Source organism: Bos mutus, chromosome 11, assembly GCF_027580195.1.
Source record: "Bos mutus isolate GX-2022 chromosome 11, NWIPB_WYAK_1.1, whole genome shotgun sequence".
Taxonomy (NCBI): domain Eukaryota; kingdom Metazoa; phylum Chordata; class Mammalia; order Artiodactyla; family Bovidae; genus Bos; species Bos mutus.
The window spans coordinates 58,337,519-58,356,955 of NC_091627.1; the positions used below are offsets into that span (position 1 = coordinate 58,337,519).

Sequence of the window (19,437 nt, forward strand, 5' to 3'; positions counted from 1 at the left end):
ACCATTCTGTGATCGTTCAGCATTTGAAGCAAATTGGAAAGGTGAAAAAGGTGTCTCATGAGCAGACTGAAAATCAAAAAAATCATTGTTTTGAAGTGTTGTCTTCTCTTATTCTGTGCAAAAACAGTGAACCATTTCTTGATCAGATTGTGACATACAATGAAAAGTGGATTCTATAGGACAACTGGCGATGACCAGGTCAGTGGTTCAGCCAAGTAGAAGCTCCAAAGCACTTCACATAGCCAAACTTACACCAAAAATGGTCATGGTCATTGTTTGGTGATCTGCTGCTGGTCAGATCCATTACAGCTTTCTGAATCCCAGCAAAAGCATTACATCTGAGAAGTATGCTCAGCAAATCAATGAGATGCACGGAAAATTGCAATGGCTGCAGCCAGCATTGTTCAACAGAAAGGGCCCAATTCTTCTCCACAACAACGTCTGACTGCATGTCACACAACCAAGGCTTCACAAGTTGAACAAATTGAGCTACGAAGTTTTGCCTCATTCGCCATGTCCTCAATAACTTTTTGCACGCATAACACTTCCGCAACCAGCAGGATGCAGAAAATGCTTTCCAAGAGTTTGTCGAATCTCAAGGCATAGACTTTTATGCTATGGGAATAAACAAACTTATTTCTTGTTGGTGAAAATGTGTTGATTGTAATGGTTCCTATTGTAATTAATAAAGATATGCTTAAGCCTAGTAATAATGATTTAAAATTCAGATTGAAACCACAATTACTTTTGTACCAACATAATATTACTTCCCTGCAGCTCTTGATGAAACTCATGTTTCTCCAAATATAGAATGGGTAAAGCCAGTTTTAATTTAGCAGAGCCTTGTGATAAGAAATGAAGGGGATACCTCTCTAATTGTAGGCAAAGGAGACGGAATTCTGAAAGACTGAGTCTAAAATTAGTGAAATTTTGTGAAAATTAGTGAAACAGTGAAAACCTCTCACTCCATCTCAATTTTTTTAAACCCCTGATCTTACCAGTTCAACCATAAGCCCTTGGATCATTAAAAAATATATGACTTATATATGTGTTTCATAGTCCACAATGCAAACCATGTCTTCTTTGATATATTAGGAGGAAAATTTTCCTCATTCTTCAAAGGACAGGGCTATTTTATTTATTTTTTTTGACAGTGCTATTTTAAATTTGATTTTATATTGTAGTTGAATATGTATGCATTAAAGTATGTATAACTAGAAACTTTCCTGGTGGTCCAGTGGCTAAGACTCCACGACCCCAATGCAGAGTGCCCAGGTTTGATCCCTGGTCAGGGAACTAGATCCAACTTGCTGCAAATAAGACCCAGCACAACCAAATAAATAAATATTTTAAAAATATGCATAACTAATCATCTCATCTTTCATAAAGATAAGATTGCATATATGTTATTTTTACCTTGTCCTCATGAATAACCCAGTGTGGTAGGTATTACTGGGGCATTTTTATCTGTGAGGACACTGAGCTCCATAGAGATTAGATATCATGCTCAATCATCCATTAAATGATGGAGTCAGGGCACAAACCCAGGCTCCTGAGTCAAAGCCCTTGCTCTTTTCACTGTACCAGTGCCTCTACTGTGTCTTTTTTTCTATAGTGCAATTAAGAACCTCCAGCAACACTGTTAATAACACCTCAAGAAATGGCCCTCACCTCCAGATGTTTTTTTTTTTTTTTTTGGCTACAGTACACAGCTCGCAGGATCTTAGTTCCCCAACCAGGGATTGAACCTGGGACCTTTGGCAGTAAAAGTGCAGGATCCTAAAGCTAAAGGGACTCTGTTGGATATTTACCTGATGACAAAAATAGAGACTCTAGAGGGTGAGACTCAGAAGCACAGTTGATTGGCTGTAGATATTTTGTCAAGAAAACTGTGTTGACTCTGAAACACCCACCCAGACCCTACTAGTACAGCCTATGCCTATGGCAGAGTCATTGAGTTGGACTTCTATTTATTTCACAAGTCAACCAGCATTTCATTGGTCCATTTTAGTGTCTCTGTTATTTTTGCTCTTTTAATTGAAGTATAGTTGATTTACAACGTTGTCTTAATTATGCTGTAATTATAGCAGTGATTCAGTTATACATATATATATAATTCTTTTTAAAAATATTATTTCCATTGTGGTTTATCATAAGATATTAAATATCTTTCACTGTGCTATACAGTAGGACACTGTTTTTTATCCAGTCTGTATGTAAAAACTTACACCTGCTAACCCAACCCTGCCACTCCATCCCTCCCCAACCTCCTCCCCTCTGGCAAACACCAGTCTGTTCTCTATGTCTGTGATTCTCCTTCTGCTTCATAGATAAGTTTGTTTGGGTCATAGTTTAGATTCCACATATAAATGATATCATATGGTATTTTTCTTTTTCTTTCTAACTTAATTCTCTTAGTCTGATAATCTCTAGTTGTATTCATGTTGCTGCAAATGTCATTGTTTCATTCTTTTCAAATTAAATCCATTGTCAGGAGAGAAAACTGTCAGTAGAATCAGACACAGAGCTGTCCCATATGTTGGCAAAATAAAAATTCATATTAAAAATAATCATGAGATATAAATAAAAGATTTAGTGAGAAAAGTGGACAACATTGTTAACTGATGGGGACTTTTTATGGAGAGAGGAAAACTATAATAAAGGGCCAAGTGTAAATGCTAGGTATAAAAAAAGTAATATAAGAAATAAAGAAATTTTAAAAAGAGGAGGTTAGATACAGACATTAGTTAACTTCAAGACAAGTCATTAGAAATACCCAAACCAAAATACAAAGAAGAAAAGAGTGAAAACAAAATACCTGAGTGCATAAAGCAATATTGAACAGTTTAGTATATGTGTGAATGAATTCTTACAAGGAGAGAGATGAAATGAAAACATTTAAGGAGATATTGGCTAAGAATTTTACTAAAATTAAAGATATTTAACATGGATCTAAGAAGTTCAGTAAATCTACAGTAGTTTAAATACAAAGAAAACCACACCTAGGCACATCAGAGTCAAAATGCTAAAAACCAAAGGTAAAGAGAATATTTTGGCAGCAAAGACTAAAAGATACATTACATACAGGGGAACAAGGATAAGAAAAATATCATTCCTACTTCTTATCAGGAATAATAGAGACCAAAAGATAATGCATTTGGCATCTTTAAAGTTAAAAGGGGGCAAATTTTTTGTCAATCTAGAATTCTGTATCTAGCAAAAATATCCTTTGAAAGGAAGGTAAAATTATGACCTTTTTTTTCTTTGCCACAAAGCTTTCAGGATCTTAGTTCCCTGACCAGGGACTGAACCCAGGCCCCAGCAGTGAAAATGCTGAGTCCTAACCACTGTACCACCAGGAAATTTCCTAAAATTGTGTCTTTTTAAACAGACAAAAGCTGAAAGTATTTATCTCCAGCACATCTGTACACTGTAAGATCTATTAAAATTAGTTCATCAGTGTGAAAGTGCTGAGCTCTACCAGAACTTCAAAAATTAATGGTTTAGGTAAATTTGTAATAAATTTCAGTTAGCTGTTCAGTGGCTAAGTCATGTCTGTCTCTTTTCGACCCCATAGACTGCAGCATGCCAGGCTTCCTGTCCTTCTCCATCTCCTGGAGTTTGCTCAAACTCTTATCCATTGAGTTGGTGATGCCGTACAACCATCTCACTCTCTGTCATCCCCTTGTCCTCCTGCTTTCAGTCTTTATGAGTATCAGGGTCTTTTGCAATGAGTCAGTTTTTTGATAAATTTAATTAAACTTTTTCTTCATAGAGAAAAATTAAAATCACTCATTTGAAAACAAAGATGAAGTCTTACCTTCCAATTATCATTCTTATGAATTCTTTTCAGAGTAAAATGCTAAATATCATTTTGTACTTTTCTTCTTATGTATGTGCTGTGCTGTACTAACACTCCCCAAATCATTGAGCTACTCTTAAAACTAAAAAAGAAAAGCAGCTTTATATCATGTACATAATTTTTGTTGTTGTTCAAATCACACACATGGAAACTCGTAATACAACTGAGTGGAATATATAACAGATCCTTGGCTTAGTATTATCAATAGAATTACACAGTGAACAATTATCAGATAATTTCTTTTATTGGTCCTCTGGAGTGCTGCAGTCCATGAGGTTGCAAAGAGTCAGACATGAACTGGTGACTGAACAACATGCCATCTAAATGACTGAATACATTGTTAATCCATTTTTTTAAAATGGATTTAAAAAATCCATTAGGCTGGAAGAAAATTGTATGAAATAAAAACTGATTTTACAGGAATGAATGAACAATAGCAGAGTTAAAATACTGGAAAGTATAAAGGTAGGACAGATGAGACAAACAGAAGTCAAACACTAAAATAGTAGACTTAAACTCAAACATATTCATAATTATATTATTCATAATAACTAAGAACTGAAAATAGTTCAGATATTTAACAGAGCATGGACATACAAAATATGGCATATTTAGACAATGGAATAATACCTAGCGATGAAAGGAAATAAGCATCTTACAAATGTAATCATATGGATGAATCTCAAAGACATGCTGAGTAAAGAAAGCTAGAAACAAAGGAATATGCCATTTAGATTAAATTAAAAAACAGGCAAAATCAATTTCTAGTAATAGAAATTGGAACAAAGGCTACTCTGGGCAGGGGTATTGACTAGAATAGAACACTTAGGAACATTCAAGAGTCATGAAATGTTCTCTATCAGAGTTTGGCAAACTTTCTGTAAGAGGGTAAAGAGCAAATATTTTAGGTTTTGGGGGGGTCATACAGTCTGTGTTGTATCATAAAATTAGTCATAGATAAAACAAACAAATGTGTGTGGCTGTGTTCTAAATTTTTGTTAGGCAACTCAAATCATTTAATTATGAAAAGCTAGAACTTATAATCATCAGGATATAAAATCAGTTAATCACTTGTTGGGGAGAGGGGTAAATATTAAGAATCCAAATATGTACAATCTTTAATTTGGAAAACTTCTCAGGAATGATTATTACCCTGTGCCTTCTTAGGGGGGAGACAGAAAGATTTGCAAAAATTAGCTATCTGTTCAACTTTTATGAAAGGTGGATCCCTTTAGTCCTCACTTTATTTTAGAGATAGGGAAAAGACTCAACCTTTTTATTGGGTGGGGAGCTGCACCACATGGCTTGTGGAATCTTAGTTCCTCAACCAAGGATTCATCTTGGGCCACTGGCAGTGAAAGTGTAGAGTCCAAACCACTGGTGTGATAAATTGCTCAGTCATGTCTGACTCTTTGCAACCCTATGGACTGTAGCCTGGAGGGATTCGCCAGGCAAGAATGCTGGAGTAGGTTGCCGTGTCCTGCTCCAGGGGATCTTCCTGGCCCAGGGATCGAACCTGCATCTCTTGTGTCTCCTGCATTGGCAGGTGGGTTCTTAACAACTACTGTCACCTAGGAAGCCCCCAGATCTCCAGGAAATTCCTCAAACTTCTTAGTTATGAGTTATTCATCACCTCTTTCTTTCAGGGAATATTTGAGATCCAAGAATGTTATTCTTCAAACTAAACACAAAATAACTAGAGAAAGTTGAAAATGGACAGGATTTTAAATTACACTAGATAACAATATTATAGTTTTGTAAGAAAAGATTATTTTTTATTGTATGTTAATGCATACATATGGAATTTAGAAAAACGGCACTGATGAACCTATTTGCAGGACAGAAATAGAGATGGAGACACAGAGAACAAACTTGTAGACACAGTGGGGAAGGAGATGGTGGAATGAATTGAAAGAGTAGCACTGTATACATTACCATGTGTAAAATATCTAGCTGGTGGGAAGCTGCTGTATAGCACTGGGAGCTGAACTCTGTGCTCTGTGATGACCTGGAGGGTTGGGATGGGGGTGGTGATGGGGAGGAAGGCTCCAGAGGGAGGGGGCATGTGTATACTTACAGCTGATTCACGTTGTTGTGCAGCAGAAACCAACACATTGTAAAGCAATTATACTCAAAAGAAAAATTAAAGAAAAAACTATATTTTAGGAGATGCACACTGGTGTATTTAGTGGTGAATTTCAATGATGTTTACAAATTTGCTTGGTTCAGAAAAAATATTATATCTACATATATTTGTGCTAAGTTGCTTCAGTCTTCTCCAACTCTTTGCTAGTCAATGGACTGTAGCCTCCCAGGTTCCTCTGTCCATGGGATTTCCCAGGCAAGAACACTGGAGCAGGTTACCACGTCCTCCTCTGGGGGATCTTCCTGACCCAGGGTTCGAAACCATGTCTGTTATGTTTCCTGCATTGGCAGGCAAGTTCTTTACCATTAGTGTCACCTGGGAAGCCCATCTATATACATATAAATGAAATTACATAAATAAATCAATCGTGGCAAAATGTTAATTGTTGAACTTAGATGGTTGTCATATAGGTAATATTTAAAATCGTTCATAATAAAACATTGGGAAGAAAAACAAACAAGAGATTGCATTTAAGAACTGTCTCATATGAAATTTTCCATTTTCCCTTTTCCATTTACTGTACAGATGGTAGATGTGAGGGTGGCAGAACAGAAAACAGCTGGAGAAATACCAATATATTTGGTCATAAGTCAACTAACTAAAAGACAAGTTCAACAAAACTTTGAAACAATGTTATGGCACTTTCAGAGTCATTCAGCCAGATGCTGAGAAGTCAGAAACTGAAATATATGATTTTAAGAAAGAGATTTTTTTCATGTGGGGGCTGGAGGGAGTATGAGCCTTTTCGGGAAGTTTAGGGATCTTTAGGGACCACAGTATGAAGACATTAAGGCAATTACAGAAGAAAATAAGTTATGAGGTCCCTCTGTTCAGAGGCTTGTTCTAATTTTATTATAGACACTGAAATTTGAATTCTGTATGATTTGCATGATCATAAAGTGTTTTTACACTTCTGGTTTTATTATTATTGTTTTGGGCTGCACTGTATGACTTGCAGGATCTTAGTTTCCTGAGCAGGGACCGACCCCAAGTCTCGACAGTGAAAGCACTGAGTCTTAACCACTGGACTATCAGGACAGTCGCCAGGCTGTAGAAAACTAGGCTGTGTACGAGATTTGGCCTGTAGCCTGTAGTTGGCTGACCCTTGTTCTGTTAATACATCTTGATGGGGATGTGAGTTATACAGATATTTGCATTTGGATAACTGAAGAAACTAGTCATTTAAGATCTGTCCATTTCTCTGGAAATAAACTATTTCTCAATAGAAAAACTTCTTAAAAAAAGAAAGAGACAAGGAACTTAGTACTGATGTTCTGCTTTATTAACAAAACATTAACAGAAATAACATAAGACATTTAAATTTTCACACAAAACACTATTGTGCTATTTCAACAAAGCAGATTCAGACAGAAAATTGTATTTTAATTGTTCTGCAGGTGAGGAATCAAGGTCCAAACAAACACCAAATTCCTAGTTGCTAACTTTCTTTCTTTTATTTATTTAATTTTGGCTGCATTGGATCTTGGAGAAGGCAATGGCAACCTACTCCAGTACTCTTGCCTGGAAAATCCCATGGGCAGAGGAGCCTGGTAGGCTGCAGTCCATGGGGTCGTGAAGAGTCGGACTGACTGAGCGACTTCACTTTCACTTTTCACTTTCATCATTGGAGAAGGAAATGACAACCCACTCCAGTGTTCTTGCCTGGAGAATCCCAGGGACGGGGGAACCTGTGGGCTGCCGTCTATGGGGTCACACAGAGTCGGACACGACTGATGCAACTTAGCAGTAGCAGCAGCAGCACTGGATCTTCATTGCCAGTCGTGGACCTTTCTCTAGTTGCAGCGAGCAGAAGCTACTCTCTTGTTGTAGTGCATAGGCTTCTCATTGGGATGGCTTTTCTTGTTCTGGAACACAGGCTCTAGGTGCAAGAGCTCAGTAACTGCAGCTCACAGGTTCTAGAGCAAGGGCTCAGTGGTTGGGATACAAAGGTTTAGTTGCTCCTTGGCATGTAGGATATTCCTGGACCAGGGACCAAACCCATGTCCCTTGCATTGGCAGGTAGATTCTCAACCACTGTGCCACCAGTGAAGTCTCAATTGCTAAATTTCCTAAGAGATTTTGGAAACTTCTGATGTCCCTTGGGGTAAGTCAATTTGGTGGCAGGATTTTTACTGTAATTATATGTTGGAACTTGGGTGATAGTTTTTATGAACCAACAGAAATGATTTATGGCAATACATCCAGGCTAAAATATACTCGTTGGAAGTGTCAACATCCTGTTTCTCACTTTTCCATTTGTCTTGACTTCTCTGAATGGTTTATTTTTATCCTTTGACTTCTCTGAATGGTTCTCCATATTGAAATTCCCTTCTGTCTTGTTTCTAGGATATACCTCTATCCTGGTTCTCCTACTACTTCTAAGATTTCTTTTAGTCTTTTCAGTGTCTTTTGCTGATCCCTGAGTGAATGCTCTTATTACTTTCCTCAGGCTCTAATACCAAGTGGCAGGCTCTCCCACAATGAGAACAGTCTCTTCACCTTGTTTGGACTCTAATGCATCACAACCAGGTGATCCCCATTCATGCATGTCCACCTCACCTTGCTTGGGCTCTAGGTATCTCATGCTGGGTTAACCTTCTGTATGTCTACTATTGTCATCCCACTTGGGCTCTGACTCTCCCCACCAGGACTAACTCCTAATTAGCTCAAATTTCCATGCCGGGCAGCCACTTCTTATGAAAACCTACCTTACTCTGAACTCTAATATCTTTAGGACTGAAATGTTCAGGAAGAGGAAGAGAAAGGGACAGAGGATGGCAATGGGTGGAGAATCTTTAAATATTTTACTGCTGCTGCTGCTAAGTCGCTTCAGTCGTGTCCGACTCTGTGTGACCCCATAGACGGCAGCCCACCAGGCTTCCCTGTCCCTGGGATTCTCCAGGCAAGAACACTGGAGTGGGTTGCCATTTCCTTCTCCAGTGCATGAAAGTGAAAAGTGAAAGTGAAGTCGCGCAGTCGTGTCCGACTCTTCGAGACCCCATGGACTGCAGCCCACCAGGCTCCTCCGTCCGTGGGATTTTCCAGGCAAGAGTACTGGAGTAGGGTGCCATTGCCTTGATTTTTTAAATATCGAGCTCTTTGATCAACCTGTAACTTATTTTTCTGACACTAATGTAGGGATCTGACTTTGTTATTTTTTCCTAATGAATGATGTGCTTAGTTGTTCAGTCATGTCAGACTGTTTGTGACCCCATAGACTGTTGCTCGCCAGGCTCCTCTGTCCATGGGGATTCTCCAGGCAAGAATACTGGAGTGGGTTGCTGTGCTTTCCTCTTTCTAATAAATAAGAAACCCCAAGCATATATTGAATAGTTTATTATTTACATTCATTTGAAATGCTGTGTTAATCATAAGCTCATTGTTTATATATCCATGGGTCTGTTTCTGTATTCTCTTAATTACTTACATACTGTATTTTGATTCTTTCATTCACTGAAAGAAATTTAATCTGGAATTAGTTTAACATGAGGAGAAATGACATCTTTATCAAGTAATACAAGGAAATGGAGTTTTTCAAATCTTCTTTTATGTATTCATTTTATAGCTATCTTTCCATTGGTAAAGTCCTACAGTTTTCTTCTTATAGGTTTTGTTCATTTCACATTATTTTTTTTTCTGTAGTTTTTCCTGTATTCTATAGTTTTCATGATCATAAGTGGTTTCTTTTTCTTCTGTTTTCTGTTCTAATTAATGCTTGTTCAGGATTAGGAATTCCTTTGATCTTTTTGTTGTTGGTGATCTTTTATTGTACCACCTTCTTGACTCTGGTATTAGTTCTAATAATTTGTCACGAATATTTTTGAGTGTCAGTGTAGTAGATCACATTTATAGGATTTTAAATATAACTTTAAATTTCAAAAGTAACATGAATACTTTTGTCTTATAAAAGTGAGAGAATTACAATGCTAAATCATCTTTGACCTACACCCCCCATTACTAGTGTGCATTCTCCAATATTAGTAGCCAGTTATAAATTTTAATATATACTGTAATTTTTGTGTATTTTCAAATATTGCCAAATGCAACTTTTTTTTCCATTCAAAATGTGCTTTGCTAATCTATCCTTATTGGCACATCTAAATATTAATATATTTCATTCCCTTTCAAATGCTCTACTCACTTTTCATTATATGTATCGTATTTTATTTACTTATGACCCAATTGAAGAACATATAGATTATTTCTAACTTTTCACAGCCACAAATAATGGTGAAATGAACAACCTTGTTGATGTCTCTTAGTTCATATTTGTGGGTGTTTTTCTAGCATGGGTGTCTTTCTAGGGTGGGTGTCATATTTCTAGGTTTGTAGGATGTTTAAAAAATTTTAATCATGAATAAGCATTAAGTATGTGTGTGCTCTTAATACTCCCAGTTTTCTAGGTAGTTTGGAGTTCATTATGAGTGAGTATTCTTTTCAGTCTCTACTAAACTAAACCTGATTTTTCTCTTTTCACCTGTTGTGGTGAATTATAGAAAATATCTAAACCTGAAATACCTCATATTCAAATAATAATCCTAACTAACTATGGTGATTATTTTAAAAATATACTGCTGGACTTGCTAATATTTTATTAAGAATTTTTGGTCTATGTTTACAAGTGTGGTTGAACTATATAGCTTTCCTTTCTTATACTCTACTGATTCAGATTTGATAATAGGGGTTCACGAGTTTTATAAAATTGGATAAAACATCGAATATCTTTCCATCTTTTCCAAGTTCTGGAACCATAATGTAACCTAGGAATTATATGTTATTTGAATTTTATATAATTATTCGTAGCTATTGCTTTTCAAATTAATAATTATGTACTCTAAATCCTTATACCTAATTTTAAAAATCTGAGATGCCTATTCCTGGGATAGATGTATTTATATCTTCAGTACATTCTACTACAAATTATCAAAAAAATTTTCATGTTTAACCTTAGCGAAGGTTAGAATATGTTCCCACAGTCACAATAGTTCTAGTGTATGTTATGCTGTCTTTGTGGACTTCATCCTCATTATTATAAAACCATTTTTGATACCTTTACTTTCAACTTTATTAACATCACTCTATTGCTGTGCACTGATTACCATTAGATTAGAAACTCTTTACGGGCCATATTCTCATGCTTTGTGCTGCTGTTGGCATTTGCTCAAGGTCAATTTATAGGTTGTTTTTAATCCAGTGAGTCTTTTTAAAGTCTGATTAAAATTAACCCACTTATATTTATTGTAAATACTGATCTTTATACTTCTTTAATTTTTAAAATCAATTTAGCATATTTCTGTCTAGTTGTTTGTTTTTTTTTTCCCTCCCTTGTTCCCATTCTGACTTATGCTGGACTGGATATGTTTTCTTTGTTCCATTTCCCCCCTCTTTAATGGTCTGCAAATTGTAAATCAATCAAACTAATTCTTGTGTTTATTCTTAAATTTTTTTATTTAATGTCATGTATTTAGAACATACATGTTTAAAATCAACACCCGGAGTTAACTTGCATCTATAATTCCTTGAATATGTTTCTGAACTTTTTCCGATTCTCAGTTTTCACACTTGTAAAATGTGAGCTTGAGATCTCCACTTAATCTTATTTAATCTTAAAGATTAAATGTGATACCACATCAAGCACCAGCCTTTATAAAATAACAGATCTTCAATTCCTTCATTGCATTTTTTTCTTCATTCAACCAAAAATCTTCAGGTGGAACAGACACAATCACCTTTCAACTCCTTTGTCCTTCAAAGTCACTTCCTCTTCATATCTTGTATCATTATGACCTTGATCTAGTCTTTCATTTTCTTTGTAAGACTCAGAATATCTTCTCATTCTCCCTTTACATTAAAAAAAAAATAAAGAAAATAGCCCTTCTTGTATTGTACGAATGGCCTCTTTTGCTTTAGATATAATTAATATCATTTCCCAGTGACTCCATGCCTTTCTTCATTTTTCCTTCAAAATGGCGGACTTCAGACGTTCCATGATCATCACCACGTGCGCCTGCGCCTCCCGCGGCCATTTCGCCCAGCAGCCCAAGCTCCAGCCTCTGCTCCGCGAAGCGCCTGCGCACGAGCCTCTCGAACACTGTCGCTCCTCCCTCTAGCTGAGTACGCTTCAAACCGCACGTTCCAGTCCCTTCCCTCCCCCGCTGACTCTGCACCGCCCTCACCCCTTTCCTGTGAGATTCTTCCGCCAAGTGGAAAACCTATCTTCGGTCGACACCCTACGCAGTTGACAAGCAATCCAATAGGCACTTACAGCCCTAGGGTTCGCCATCTAGTCTTATCTGTGCACCACAGTAATTTTCCTCTGGGTCCTAAAGTTGATAACCGATTTCTCGGGACTTTTTTGCATCCGTGAGGCAACAAATGGAAAGAATGGCCCTGGCGGAGGAATCCCTCGCTTACGCTCGGTGTACTTTAACCTAATGGGGGTCGTCCGGGAGTCGGAAGGGGGAGGGGAGAGGGAGGAGGCAGCCAAGGAATTGTTTTTTTCTCTCGCCCCGCCCTCGCTTGGACGGCCAATGGTGATGGGCTCTTTCCCTACTAGTCTCGCCCAGCTCCTCGGACTCAGCCAATGACCGGTGGAAGCGGCTCCGAGGGGGCGGACCCAGGAGGCTGTGCGTGTCTTGTGAGAGCTCTTGAACCAAGTCAGAGCTAGAGTCGGCTGGGCGGCTGGAAACGGCGGCTGCCGCCGGTGACTCAGGGAGGCGGGAGGCGGGGTAAAAGCGCCGCGGCCTCGGCTGAGGGGAGCGGAGGAAGAAAGGTGAAGGCGCCAAGCCCGCGGCCCCGCCATCCCCGCGCCGGGGCGCCGGCCGGGGGTTCCGCGGCCGGGGAGAAGGGTGTCGGGGCGGGGCGGCGGGGCAAGTGCGGAACCGCGGGCTCGCCCCTCCCGCGGGGCCGCCCGGGGCGGGGACCCGGCCGCCTGGGACGGGCCCTCTGCTTCGGGGCCTTTTCTTTTCCGGGGTGAGGGGCGAACACTTTCAGATCCACTTAAGCAAATAATTCTCTCCTCACTTAGTCTGTGGTGAGGTTTAAGGTTTTGGAAAAGCGAAACTTGGGAGAGCGAGGGTCACGCGGCGCTTGGGGCCCGTGTTTGGGGTGGGGGAGAGGGGAGGGGGGCGGGGAAGGCGCGGGTGGAGAGATCGGGTGCTGAGTCTTACGTACTCGCCCCCGCCGCCCGGGGTCCGGTCCTCAGAGCGAGGTTAGGACCCTCCCTCCTCCCTGGTCTCCTCTTCCCGCCCCCTCGCCCCCACTGCCCTCTCTTCCCGGCCCGCTCCTGCCGGTCGCCACCGTTGCATTTTGTTTTTGTGTTTTTGCAGGAGGAGCCCTTCCTGCAGCGTGGAAACCATGGTGCTCACGCTCGGAGAAAGTTGGCCAGTACTGGTGGGGAAGCGATTCCTCAGTCTGTCTGCAGGCGACGGCGGCGACGGCGGCCACGACAGCTGGGACGTGGAGCGCGTCGCCGAGTGGCCCTGGCTCTCCGGGACCATTCGAGCCGTCTCCCACACCGACGTTACCAAGAAGGATCTGAAGGTATAACCGGCTCCCGAGCCTCGACAGTCGGACGTTTCCTAGTTACCTTGGTAACGAGACAGCCAGCACACCCCCATTCCCCCCCTCCCCTTTTCTGAAAAGGCGACCAGAAAGTTGGCATCTGATCTGAAGGTGCAGAAAACTAGACCTTCAAAGTCTTTGAAATGGTGTGTAGAGCGAGGTGTGTTTGGCCTGGAGTTGCCTGTTTTTAATAATGGGCTTAGGGGTTGCTCAGACATGCTTAGTTGTTGCCCGCCCTGTGCCTCCTTGCTCAGTTGCTGTGTTTTATCTGACTCTTTCAATCCCATGGACTGTAGCCTGCCAGGCTCCTCTGTTCGTGGGAATTCTCCAGGCAGGAATATTGGAGTGGGTTGCCATTTCCTTCTACAGTGTTTACTCAGGACAGTACGGTTCCTTCTAGGAAAGGGGGGAAGTGTTGTTAATACTATCTTGGGCAGGTGGGTGACATTTGGAATATTTGAGAATCGAGCGTTGAGAATAGCGGATGCAAGTGCTTTTAGTTGGGTTTTTTGGTTCGTTCCTCCGAATTTCTTCCCCCCAACTTCTTAAACTTTCAGACTTGTGAGGAAAAAAGTGTGTGTAGAGGGAGGAGCATAGTCCTCTTTTTAGCGTGTTAGGGTGGGTGTTTGCCCGTATATGGTGGGTCAGGGCAGGAGTGAGTTCCTGGTTGTCTTTGAAGAGTCTGTAAGTGGGTGTGGGATATGACCATATATGGAGGGCTGGGGTGGAGCTGCCCCTTACACGGTGTGCCGGAGGAATGACTTCAAACACTCCATTGGAGTGTTGGAAGGGAGGGAGAAATGGGAACAATTGCGGCAGGTGATTTTGAATCGAAATGACACGCAGAATCTTTTTCAGTTAGATCTTTTCAAAAAGAGATGAATTCTGCTCTTACTCCCTGATAGAAGTATGGGTGTGAAAGGGTGCTGGAAACGACCAGTGAGAAAGCCATTGTACCAATAAAGTCTCCTTTGTGCAAAAAAATAACTGAAGAGAGGTCCCCAACAAAAACTCTGAAGTGGTGATAACTTGAAGGAAGCTTGTCAGAACAGAAGAGCTTTCCATCCTGGGTAATAGATTCACTTGGTCATTATCTTGGCTTTTTCTTGCAAACTGCTCAGATAAGGGAAGCAAGCTTTCGCGCTAGCAGTTGAATACATGTTGATTTCTGAAACACTGTTCAAGGGGGACACTTTCAAGGTGACAGTGCATGCCCCAACTAGTAATTAGTTTGCAAAAGGTTATAGGAAAGGATATGTGGTCATGTATTTTCAAAGCTTCCGTAGTCTACTTTATGTTCATGTGGAAAAAGGAGTGACCATTGTGTACTTAACCATGTGTTAGGCATCATGCTGAACAGTTGATGGCTGTGTTCATATTTAATCCTTAACAGCAGTTCTTTGAGGGTAGGTACTAATATTCCCCACTTTACAGACAAAAATACTGGGCCTGGGGTAGATTGTCTTGTCTAAGTCACAATTGGAATTGTTCTCACCAGAAAGTTTTGACCGTTGAGCCTGCTTTCTTAATCATCGTGCTCCCTAATCAAAGGCTGTGCCACTGAAGGATTCCTATCATACAGTGTGAAGTTGGTTTCACTCATTGAAAACTGGGTTTTGAGGTTTACAGAAAGAATTAGTGTGGTGCAGGGATGGCCAACCTGTTTGCTTTAGGCTAATAAACTTTCTCCATTAAAAATGGGCTTTGGGGAGTAGATGTTAATCATAGTTGTTATGGTTTATTTCACAAGTAAAATTTTCTCTATTGCCTTGGTTTTTATTTGATTTGAGTGGAAACGAGATTAAGCTTCACGGTTTTTAGTTCTTTAGCAACTGATGAGACACTAGGTGTTCCCTTCCCCATCAGAGATCAAGGACCTGTTGGGTTAGGAAGGCAGTCTAGGAGGTCCTTTATGTGTCGTCTTCCCTGCATCTTCCTCACCCCCAGCCTTTGAAGTGGTGGTGATAGCTTCATTTTCAGAAAGAAGAAATAGATTTTAAAAAGGAAGTCTTGTCCAGACTTGCATAGTTAGCTACTAAGGGACAGAGAGAGCACTTGAATCTAGGTTTGGCTGTTTGTCTTCCAGTGGGCTAAGGTGCCTAACCTGGAGGCCAGGGGGATTTAATTCAAGAACAATTTAACTTATAGTGGATTTTTTGCTTTACCTACATTCTTCACAACTCAGCCCTCATGTAAGAAATCTACTCAACTTGTCTTTTCTAATCATGATTTATTGCTGCATTCCTTAATGGAGTAGCAGATGAAGTAATTGGCATAAGTATAGGGACATGTATTACGAAAAGCAGTTTTGGAAACTTTGAAACCAATTGTGTTTGGCAAGATACAGGCAGAAACTGAGTAAGACCCTGCTGTAAGATTTAGGGGGATTTGGGGAATGGGTTGGGACTGGGGGCAATAATGAATAAGAAGGAATAAAATTCAAGTAGTGTGCACCTGTTTTAGCACTGGTAGTAGTCCAAGTCTGTCTAGACTGATTTGCTTCCTTGGTTGAGGAGTTAATAAGGCCAGGGCTTGTTAACTTTGGTTCATTTAAGAAAGACTTTGTAGCAAAGCCACTTACTCAGTTACATTGTTTAGTGGTGAAGACAGAATTAACAAATACCTTTTCCCAGGTCCTCAAGCAGTAAAGAATCCACTTGTAATGCAGGAAACTCAAGAGACAGGGGTTTGATCCTTCGGTCAGCCCCTGGAATAGGAAATGGCAACCCACATGGATTCTTGCCTGGAGAACCCCATGGAGAGAGGAGCTTGTGGGCTACAGTCCATGGGGTCACAAAGAGACATGACTGAACAACTGAAACAGTAAATGGTTTTATTTAATTCTCACAAAAATCCTAGATAGTAAACCACACTTTTTAGTTTTACAAACGGAGGCTTGAACAAGTTAAATAACTTGCCCATTTTTGTCTGCAAACCTTAAATACTAAGCTTTAATATTCAGATAGAATGAAATTAGCAGGACTCTTACTTTGCTAGTATCAATATCCCCAGAACTAAGAACATTGCTTGGCATGTAGTTTTTGCTAAAATATTTGAACAGATACGTGAAGGAAGCAAATAGTTATTACTTATATATAGGAAAGCAGTTTAGAAATAGTCTTGCAATGGAACAGTGGTATTCTCTTTACCTGGAATAACAACAGATCTTAATTAGGTGTGATTAGAACAATTTATTTAACCTTATTTTTATCCCATTCTTATTTGAGTGTGAGGCAGGTTGCTTTCTAACTGGCTTTGTTCATTATGCATGTTCACAGTGTCCTCCTTCTCTACCTTGTTTGTCTAGGTCTTTCCCTTCCTTGCTTTTGTGGTTCACTCACTAAGACATGTCTGACTCTTTGTGACCCCATGGACTGCAGAATGCTGGGCTTCCCTGTGCTTTGCTATCTCCCTGAGTTTGCTCAAACTCAAGTCCATTGAGTTGGTTATACCATCCAACCATCTCATCCTCTGTCCCTCCCTTCTCTTCTTGCTCTCAATCTTTGCCAGCATCAGGGTCTTTTCCAGTGAGTTGTCTCTTCACATCAGGTGGTCCAAGTATTGGAGCTTCAGCATCAGTCCTTCTAATGAATATTCAGGATTGATTTCCTTTAGGATTGACAGGTTTGATCTTGCAGTCCAAGGGACTCTCAAGAATATTCTCCAACACCATAGTTCAAACATATCAACTCTTCAGTGCTCAGCCTTCTTTATGGTCCAATGCTCACATCCATACACAGCTATTGGAAAAACCATAGCTTTGACTATATGGACCTTTGTTGGCAAAGTAGTGTCTCTTTTTTAGTACACTGTCTAGATTTGTCATAGCTTTTCCCACTCATTAGCAGCTGAATGCCATGACTACTGTCTGCCTGGTCTTTTCATTCTTGCATACAGTTGAAACTTGAATGAATGTAGGTGGATTCTGTTGCCTGTCAAGCCATGTAAAATGAGAAACTTTTAGCACAGTGTAATAACTGTTTACCCCTACAATTGAATGCTTGACTCTAGGATTTTAGATAAAAGTCTGGGTGGAAGAAGACATAAGTAGAAGCATAATGAGATAATTTCTGATTTGTGAAGTAGTGAAATAAGTGGCCTTCTGCATCGTCATGCTGGACATAGAGTAGATAATGTCATCAAAAACTTTGGGATTAAAAAACATGCCTTTGTGTAAGTGCCTATTTTTAAACCTGGAAACATTTTACTTGGCCAGTCTGATAGTTTTCATAATCATATACTCAGGTAAGATTAGTGTATACTAAGTGGGAGGTCTTGAAATTAGCTTGATTAGATAATATTAATTCATGTGTCTTAAAGAGGTTTTCTTTTGGGGAAAACTAGCTTGAAATCGGAGAAGGCAGTGGCACCCCACTCCAGTACTCTTGCCTGGAAAATCCCATGGATGGAGGAGCCTGGTAGGCTGCAGTCCATGGGGTCGCTAAGAGTAGGGCACGACTGAGCGACTTCACTTTCACTTTTCACTTTCATGCATTGGAGAAGGAAATGGCAACCCACTCCAGTGCTCTTGCCTGGAGAATCCCAGGGACGGGGGAGCCTGGTGGGCTGCCATCTGTGGGGTCGCACAGAGTCAGACACGACTGAAGCAACTTAGCAGCAGCTTGAAATAATTAACTTGAAATATCCAACATCTGGTCAATGAATTTGATAGGCTAATAGACATACATTTACAAGATGCCCTGTTAAAAATCTGGAACTTTGGAAATTACAGGTAGTGAATCATAATTAAATAGGCCTCTTTCTGGCCTTTGGAGTTATATAGCATAAATAACATCTCCTTTCTGGACCAAGGGATTGTGGCGGGAAGAAGACTCTTTACAATGAGAACTAGCTGCATCTGTCAGCTTGCAGGAGCTTGGTAAAATCATGTTTAGTTCACTTCAGTCGCTCAGTCGTGTCTGACTCTTTGCGACCCCATGAATCGCAGTACGCCAGGCCTCCCTGTCTATCACCAACTACCGGAGTTCACTCAGACTCACATCCATCGAGTTAGTTCCCCCTGAATTTGAATTCTTACTGGTACATTTTTATAGAAATTTCTGCAGAAGAGACTTTTGGGGACGGTGACAGGGGGATGTCCTTATATATAGCACATCAAACCTCAGCACACAAAAGAAAGATGTGTGGTTGTGATAGATAGGAAACTTTTGAAAGCATGTTTAAGAAAGCTCACAATTTGTTGTGTTTCATTATATGTATTTTAAAAGCCATCTTTTTAAATATGAATTTTTGATTAATGTGATCTAATACTTCAAAGTCATAAACTTATTTTTAAAGAGCTAAATTTAGTTTTCAAATTATTGAAAAACTGAGATATAAAGAGGAACATTGTCTAAATTTTGGTTTAGGGTTGACTATAAGCTTTGTAGATAGTGATATGATAAGAATTGTGATATTGCTTAAGTTTTGAGAAACCACTTAAGATCTTAGATTACTTCTTTTTTTTCTGAATTGATGTTAGGTGATCATATTTAAGTCTTTATCTCCCCCATTCCTAACTGAAGTGATACTCTGATAAATTAAGATTTGAGTTTTCATGAAGGTCTTAAAGCTGCCTAGTCTGCTTGCTAGATACTTAATGTACATTGCCTTTAAAATCTACCTAACAATTCCGTGAAGGGTAGGTGTTAGTACTTGCATTCTGAAGCCGCTAGAACACTAAATTCAGAGAGCTTAGATTTTGGCAAGCATTCTTGACTTGGGTACAGTTAATTGGTTGCATTGTATTTTATGCATATAAAACCATTCTAAGAAAGCTTCAGCAAAGCTGGCATTCAAACCCAGATCTCTGTGGCTCTGAAGTTTGTAGATGTACACACCTGGTACACTACATTGATGGGAAAGC

General features: G+C 39.9%; 1 protein-coding gene across 2 annotated transcripts in view; it reads left to right on the forward strand.

Annotated features, from left to right (window-relative positions):
- Nucleotides 1-12,649: 12,649 nt before the first annotated feature.
- The window catches only part of KDM3A (lysine demethylase 3A), a 56,334-nt gene continuing 49,546 nt past the window's right edge, over nucleotides 12,650-19,437 (forward strand). For both annotated transcript variants that reach the window (XM_005900362.2, XM_070379451.1), the window contains exons 1-2: nucleotides 12,650-12,780; nucleotides 13,336-13,550. In XM_005900362.2, the coding sequence (XP_005900424.1) occupies nucleotides 13,365-13,550 (186 nt within the window). In that variant the 5' untranslated portion in view covers nucleotides 12,650-12,780; nucleotides 13,336-13,364. The remainder of the gene's footprint in view (nucleotides 12,781-13,335; nucleotides 13,551-19,437) is intronic.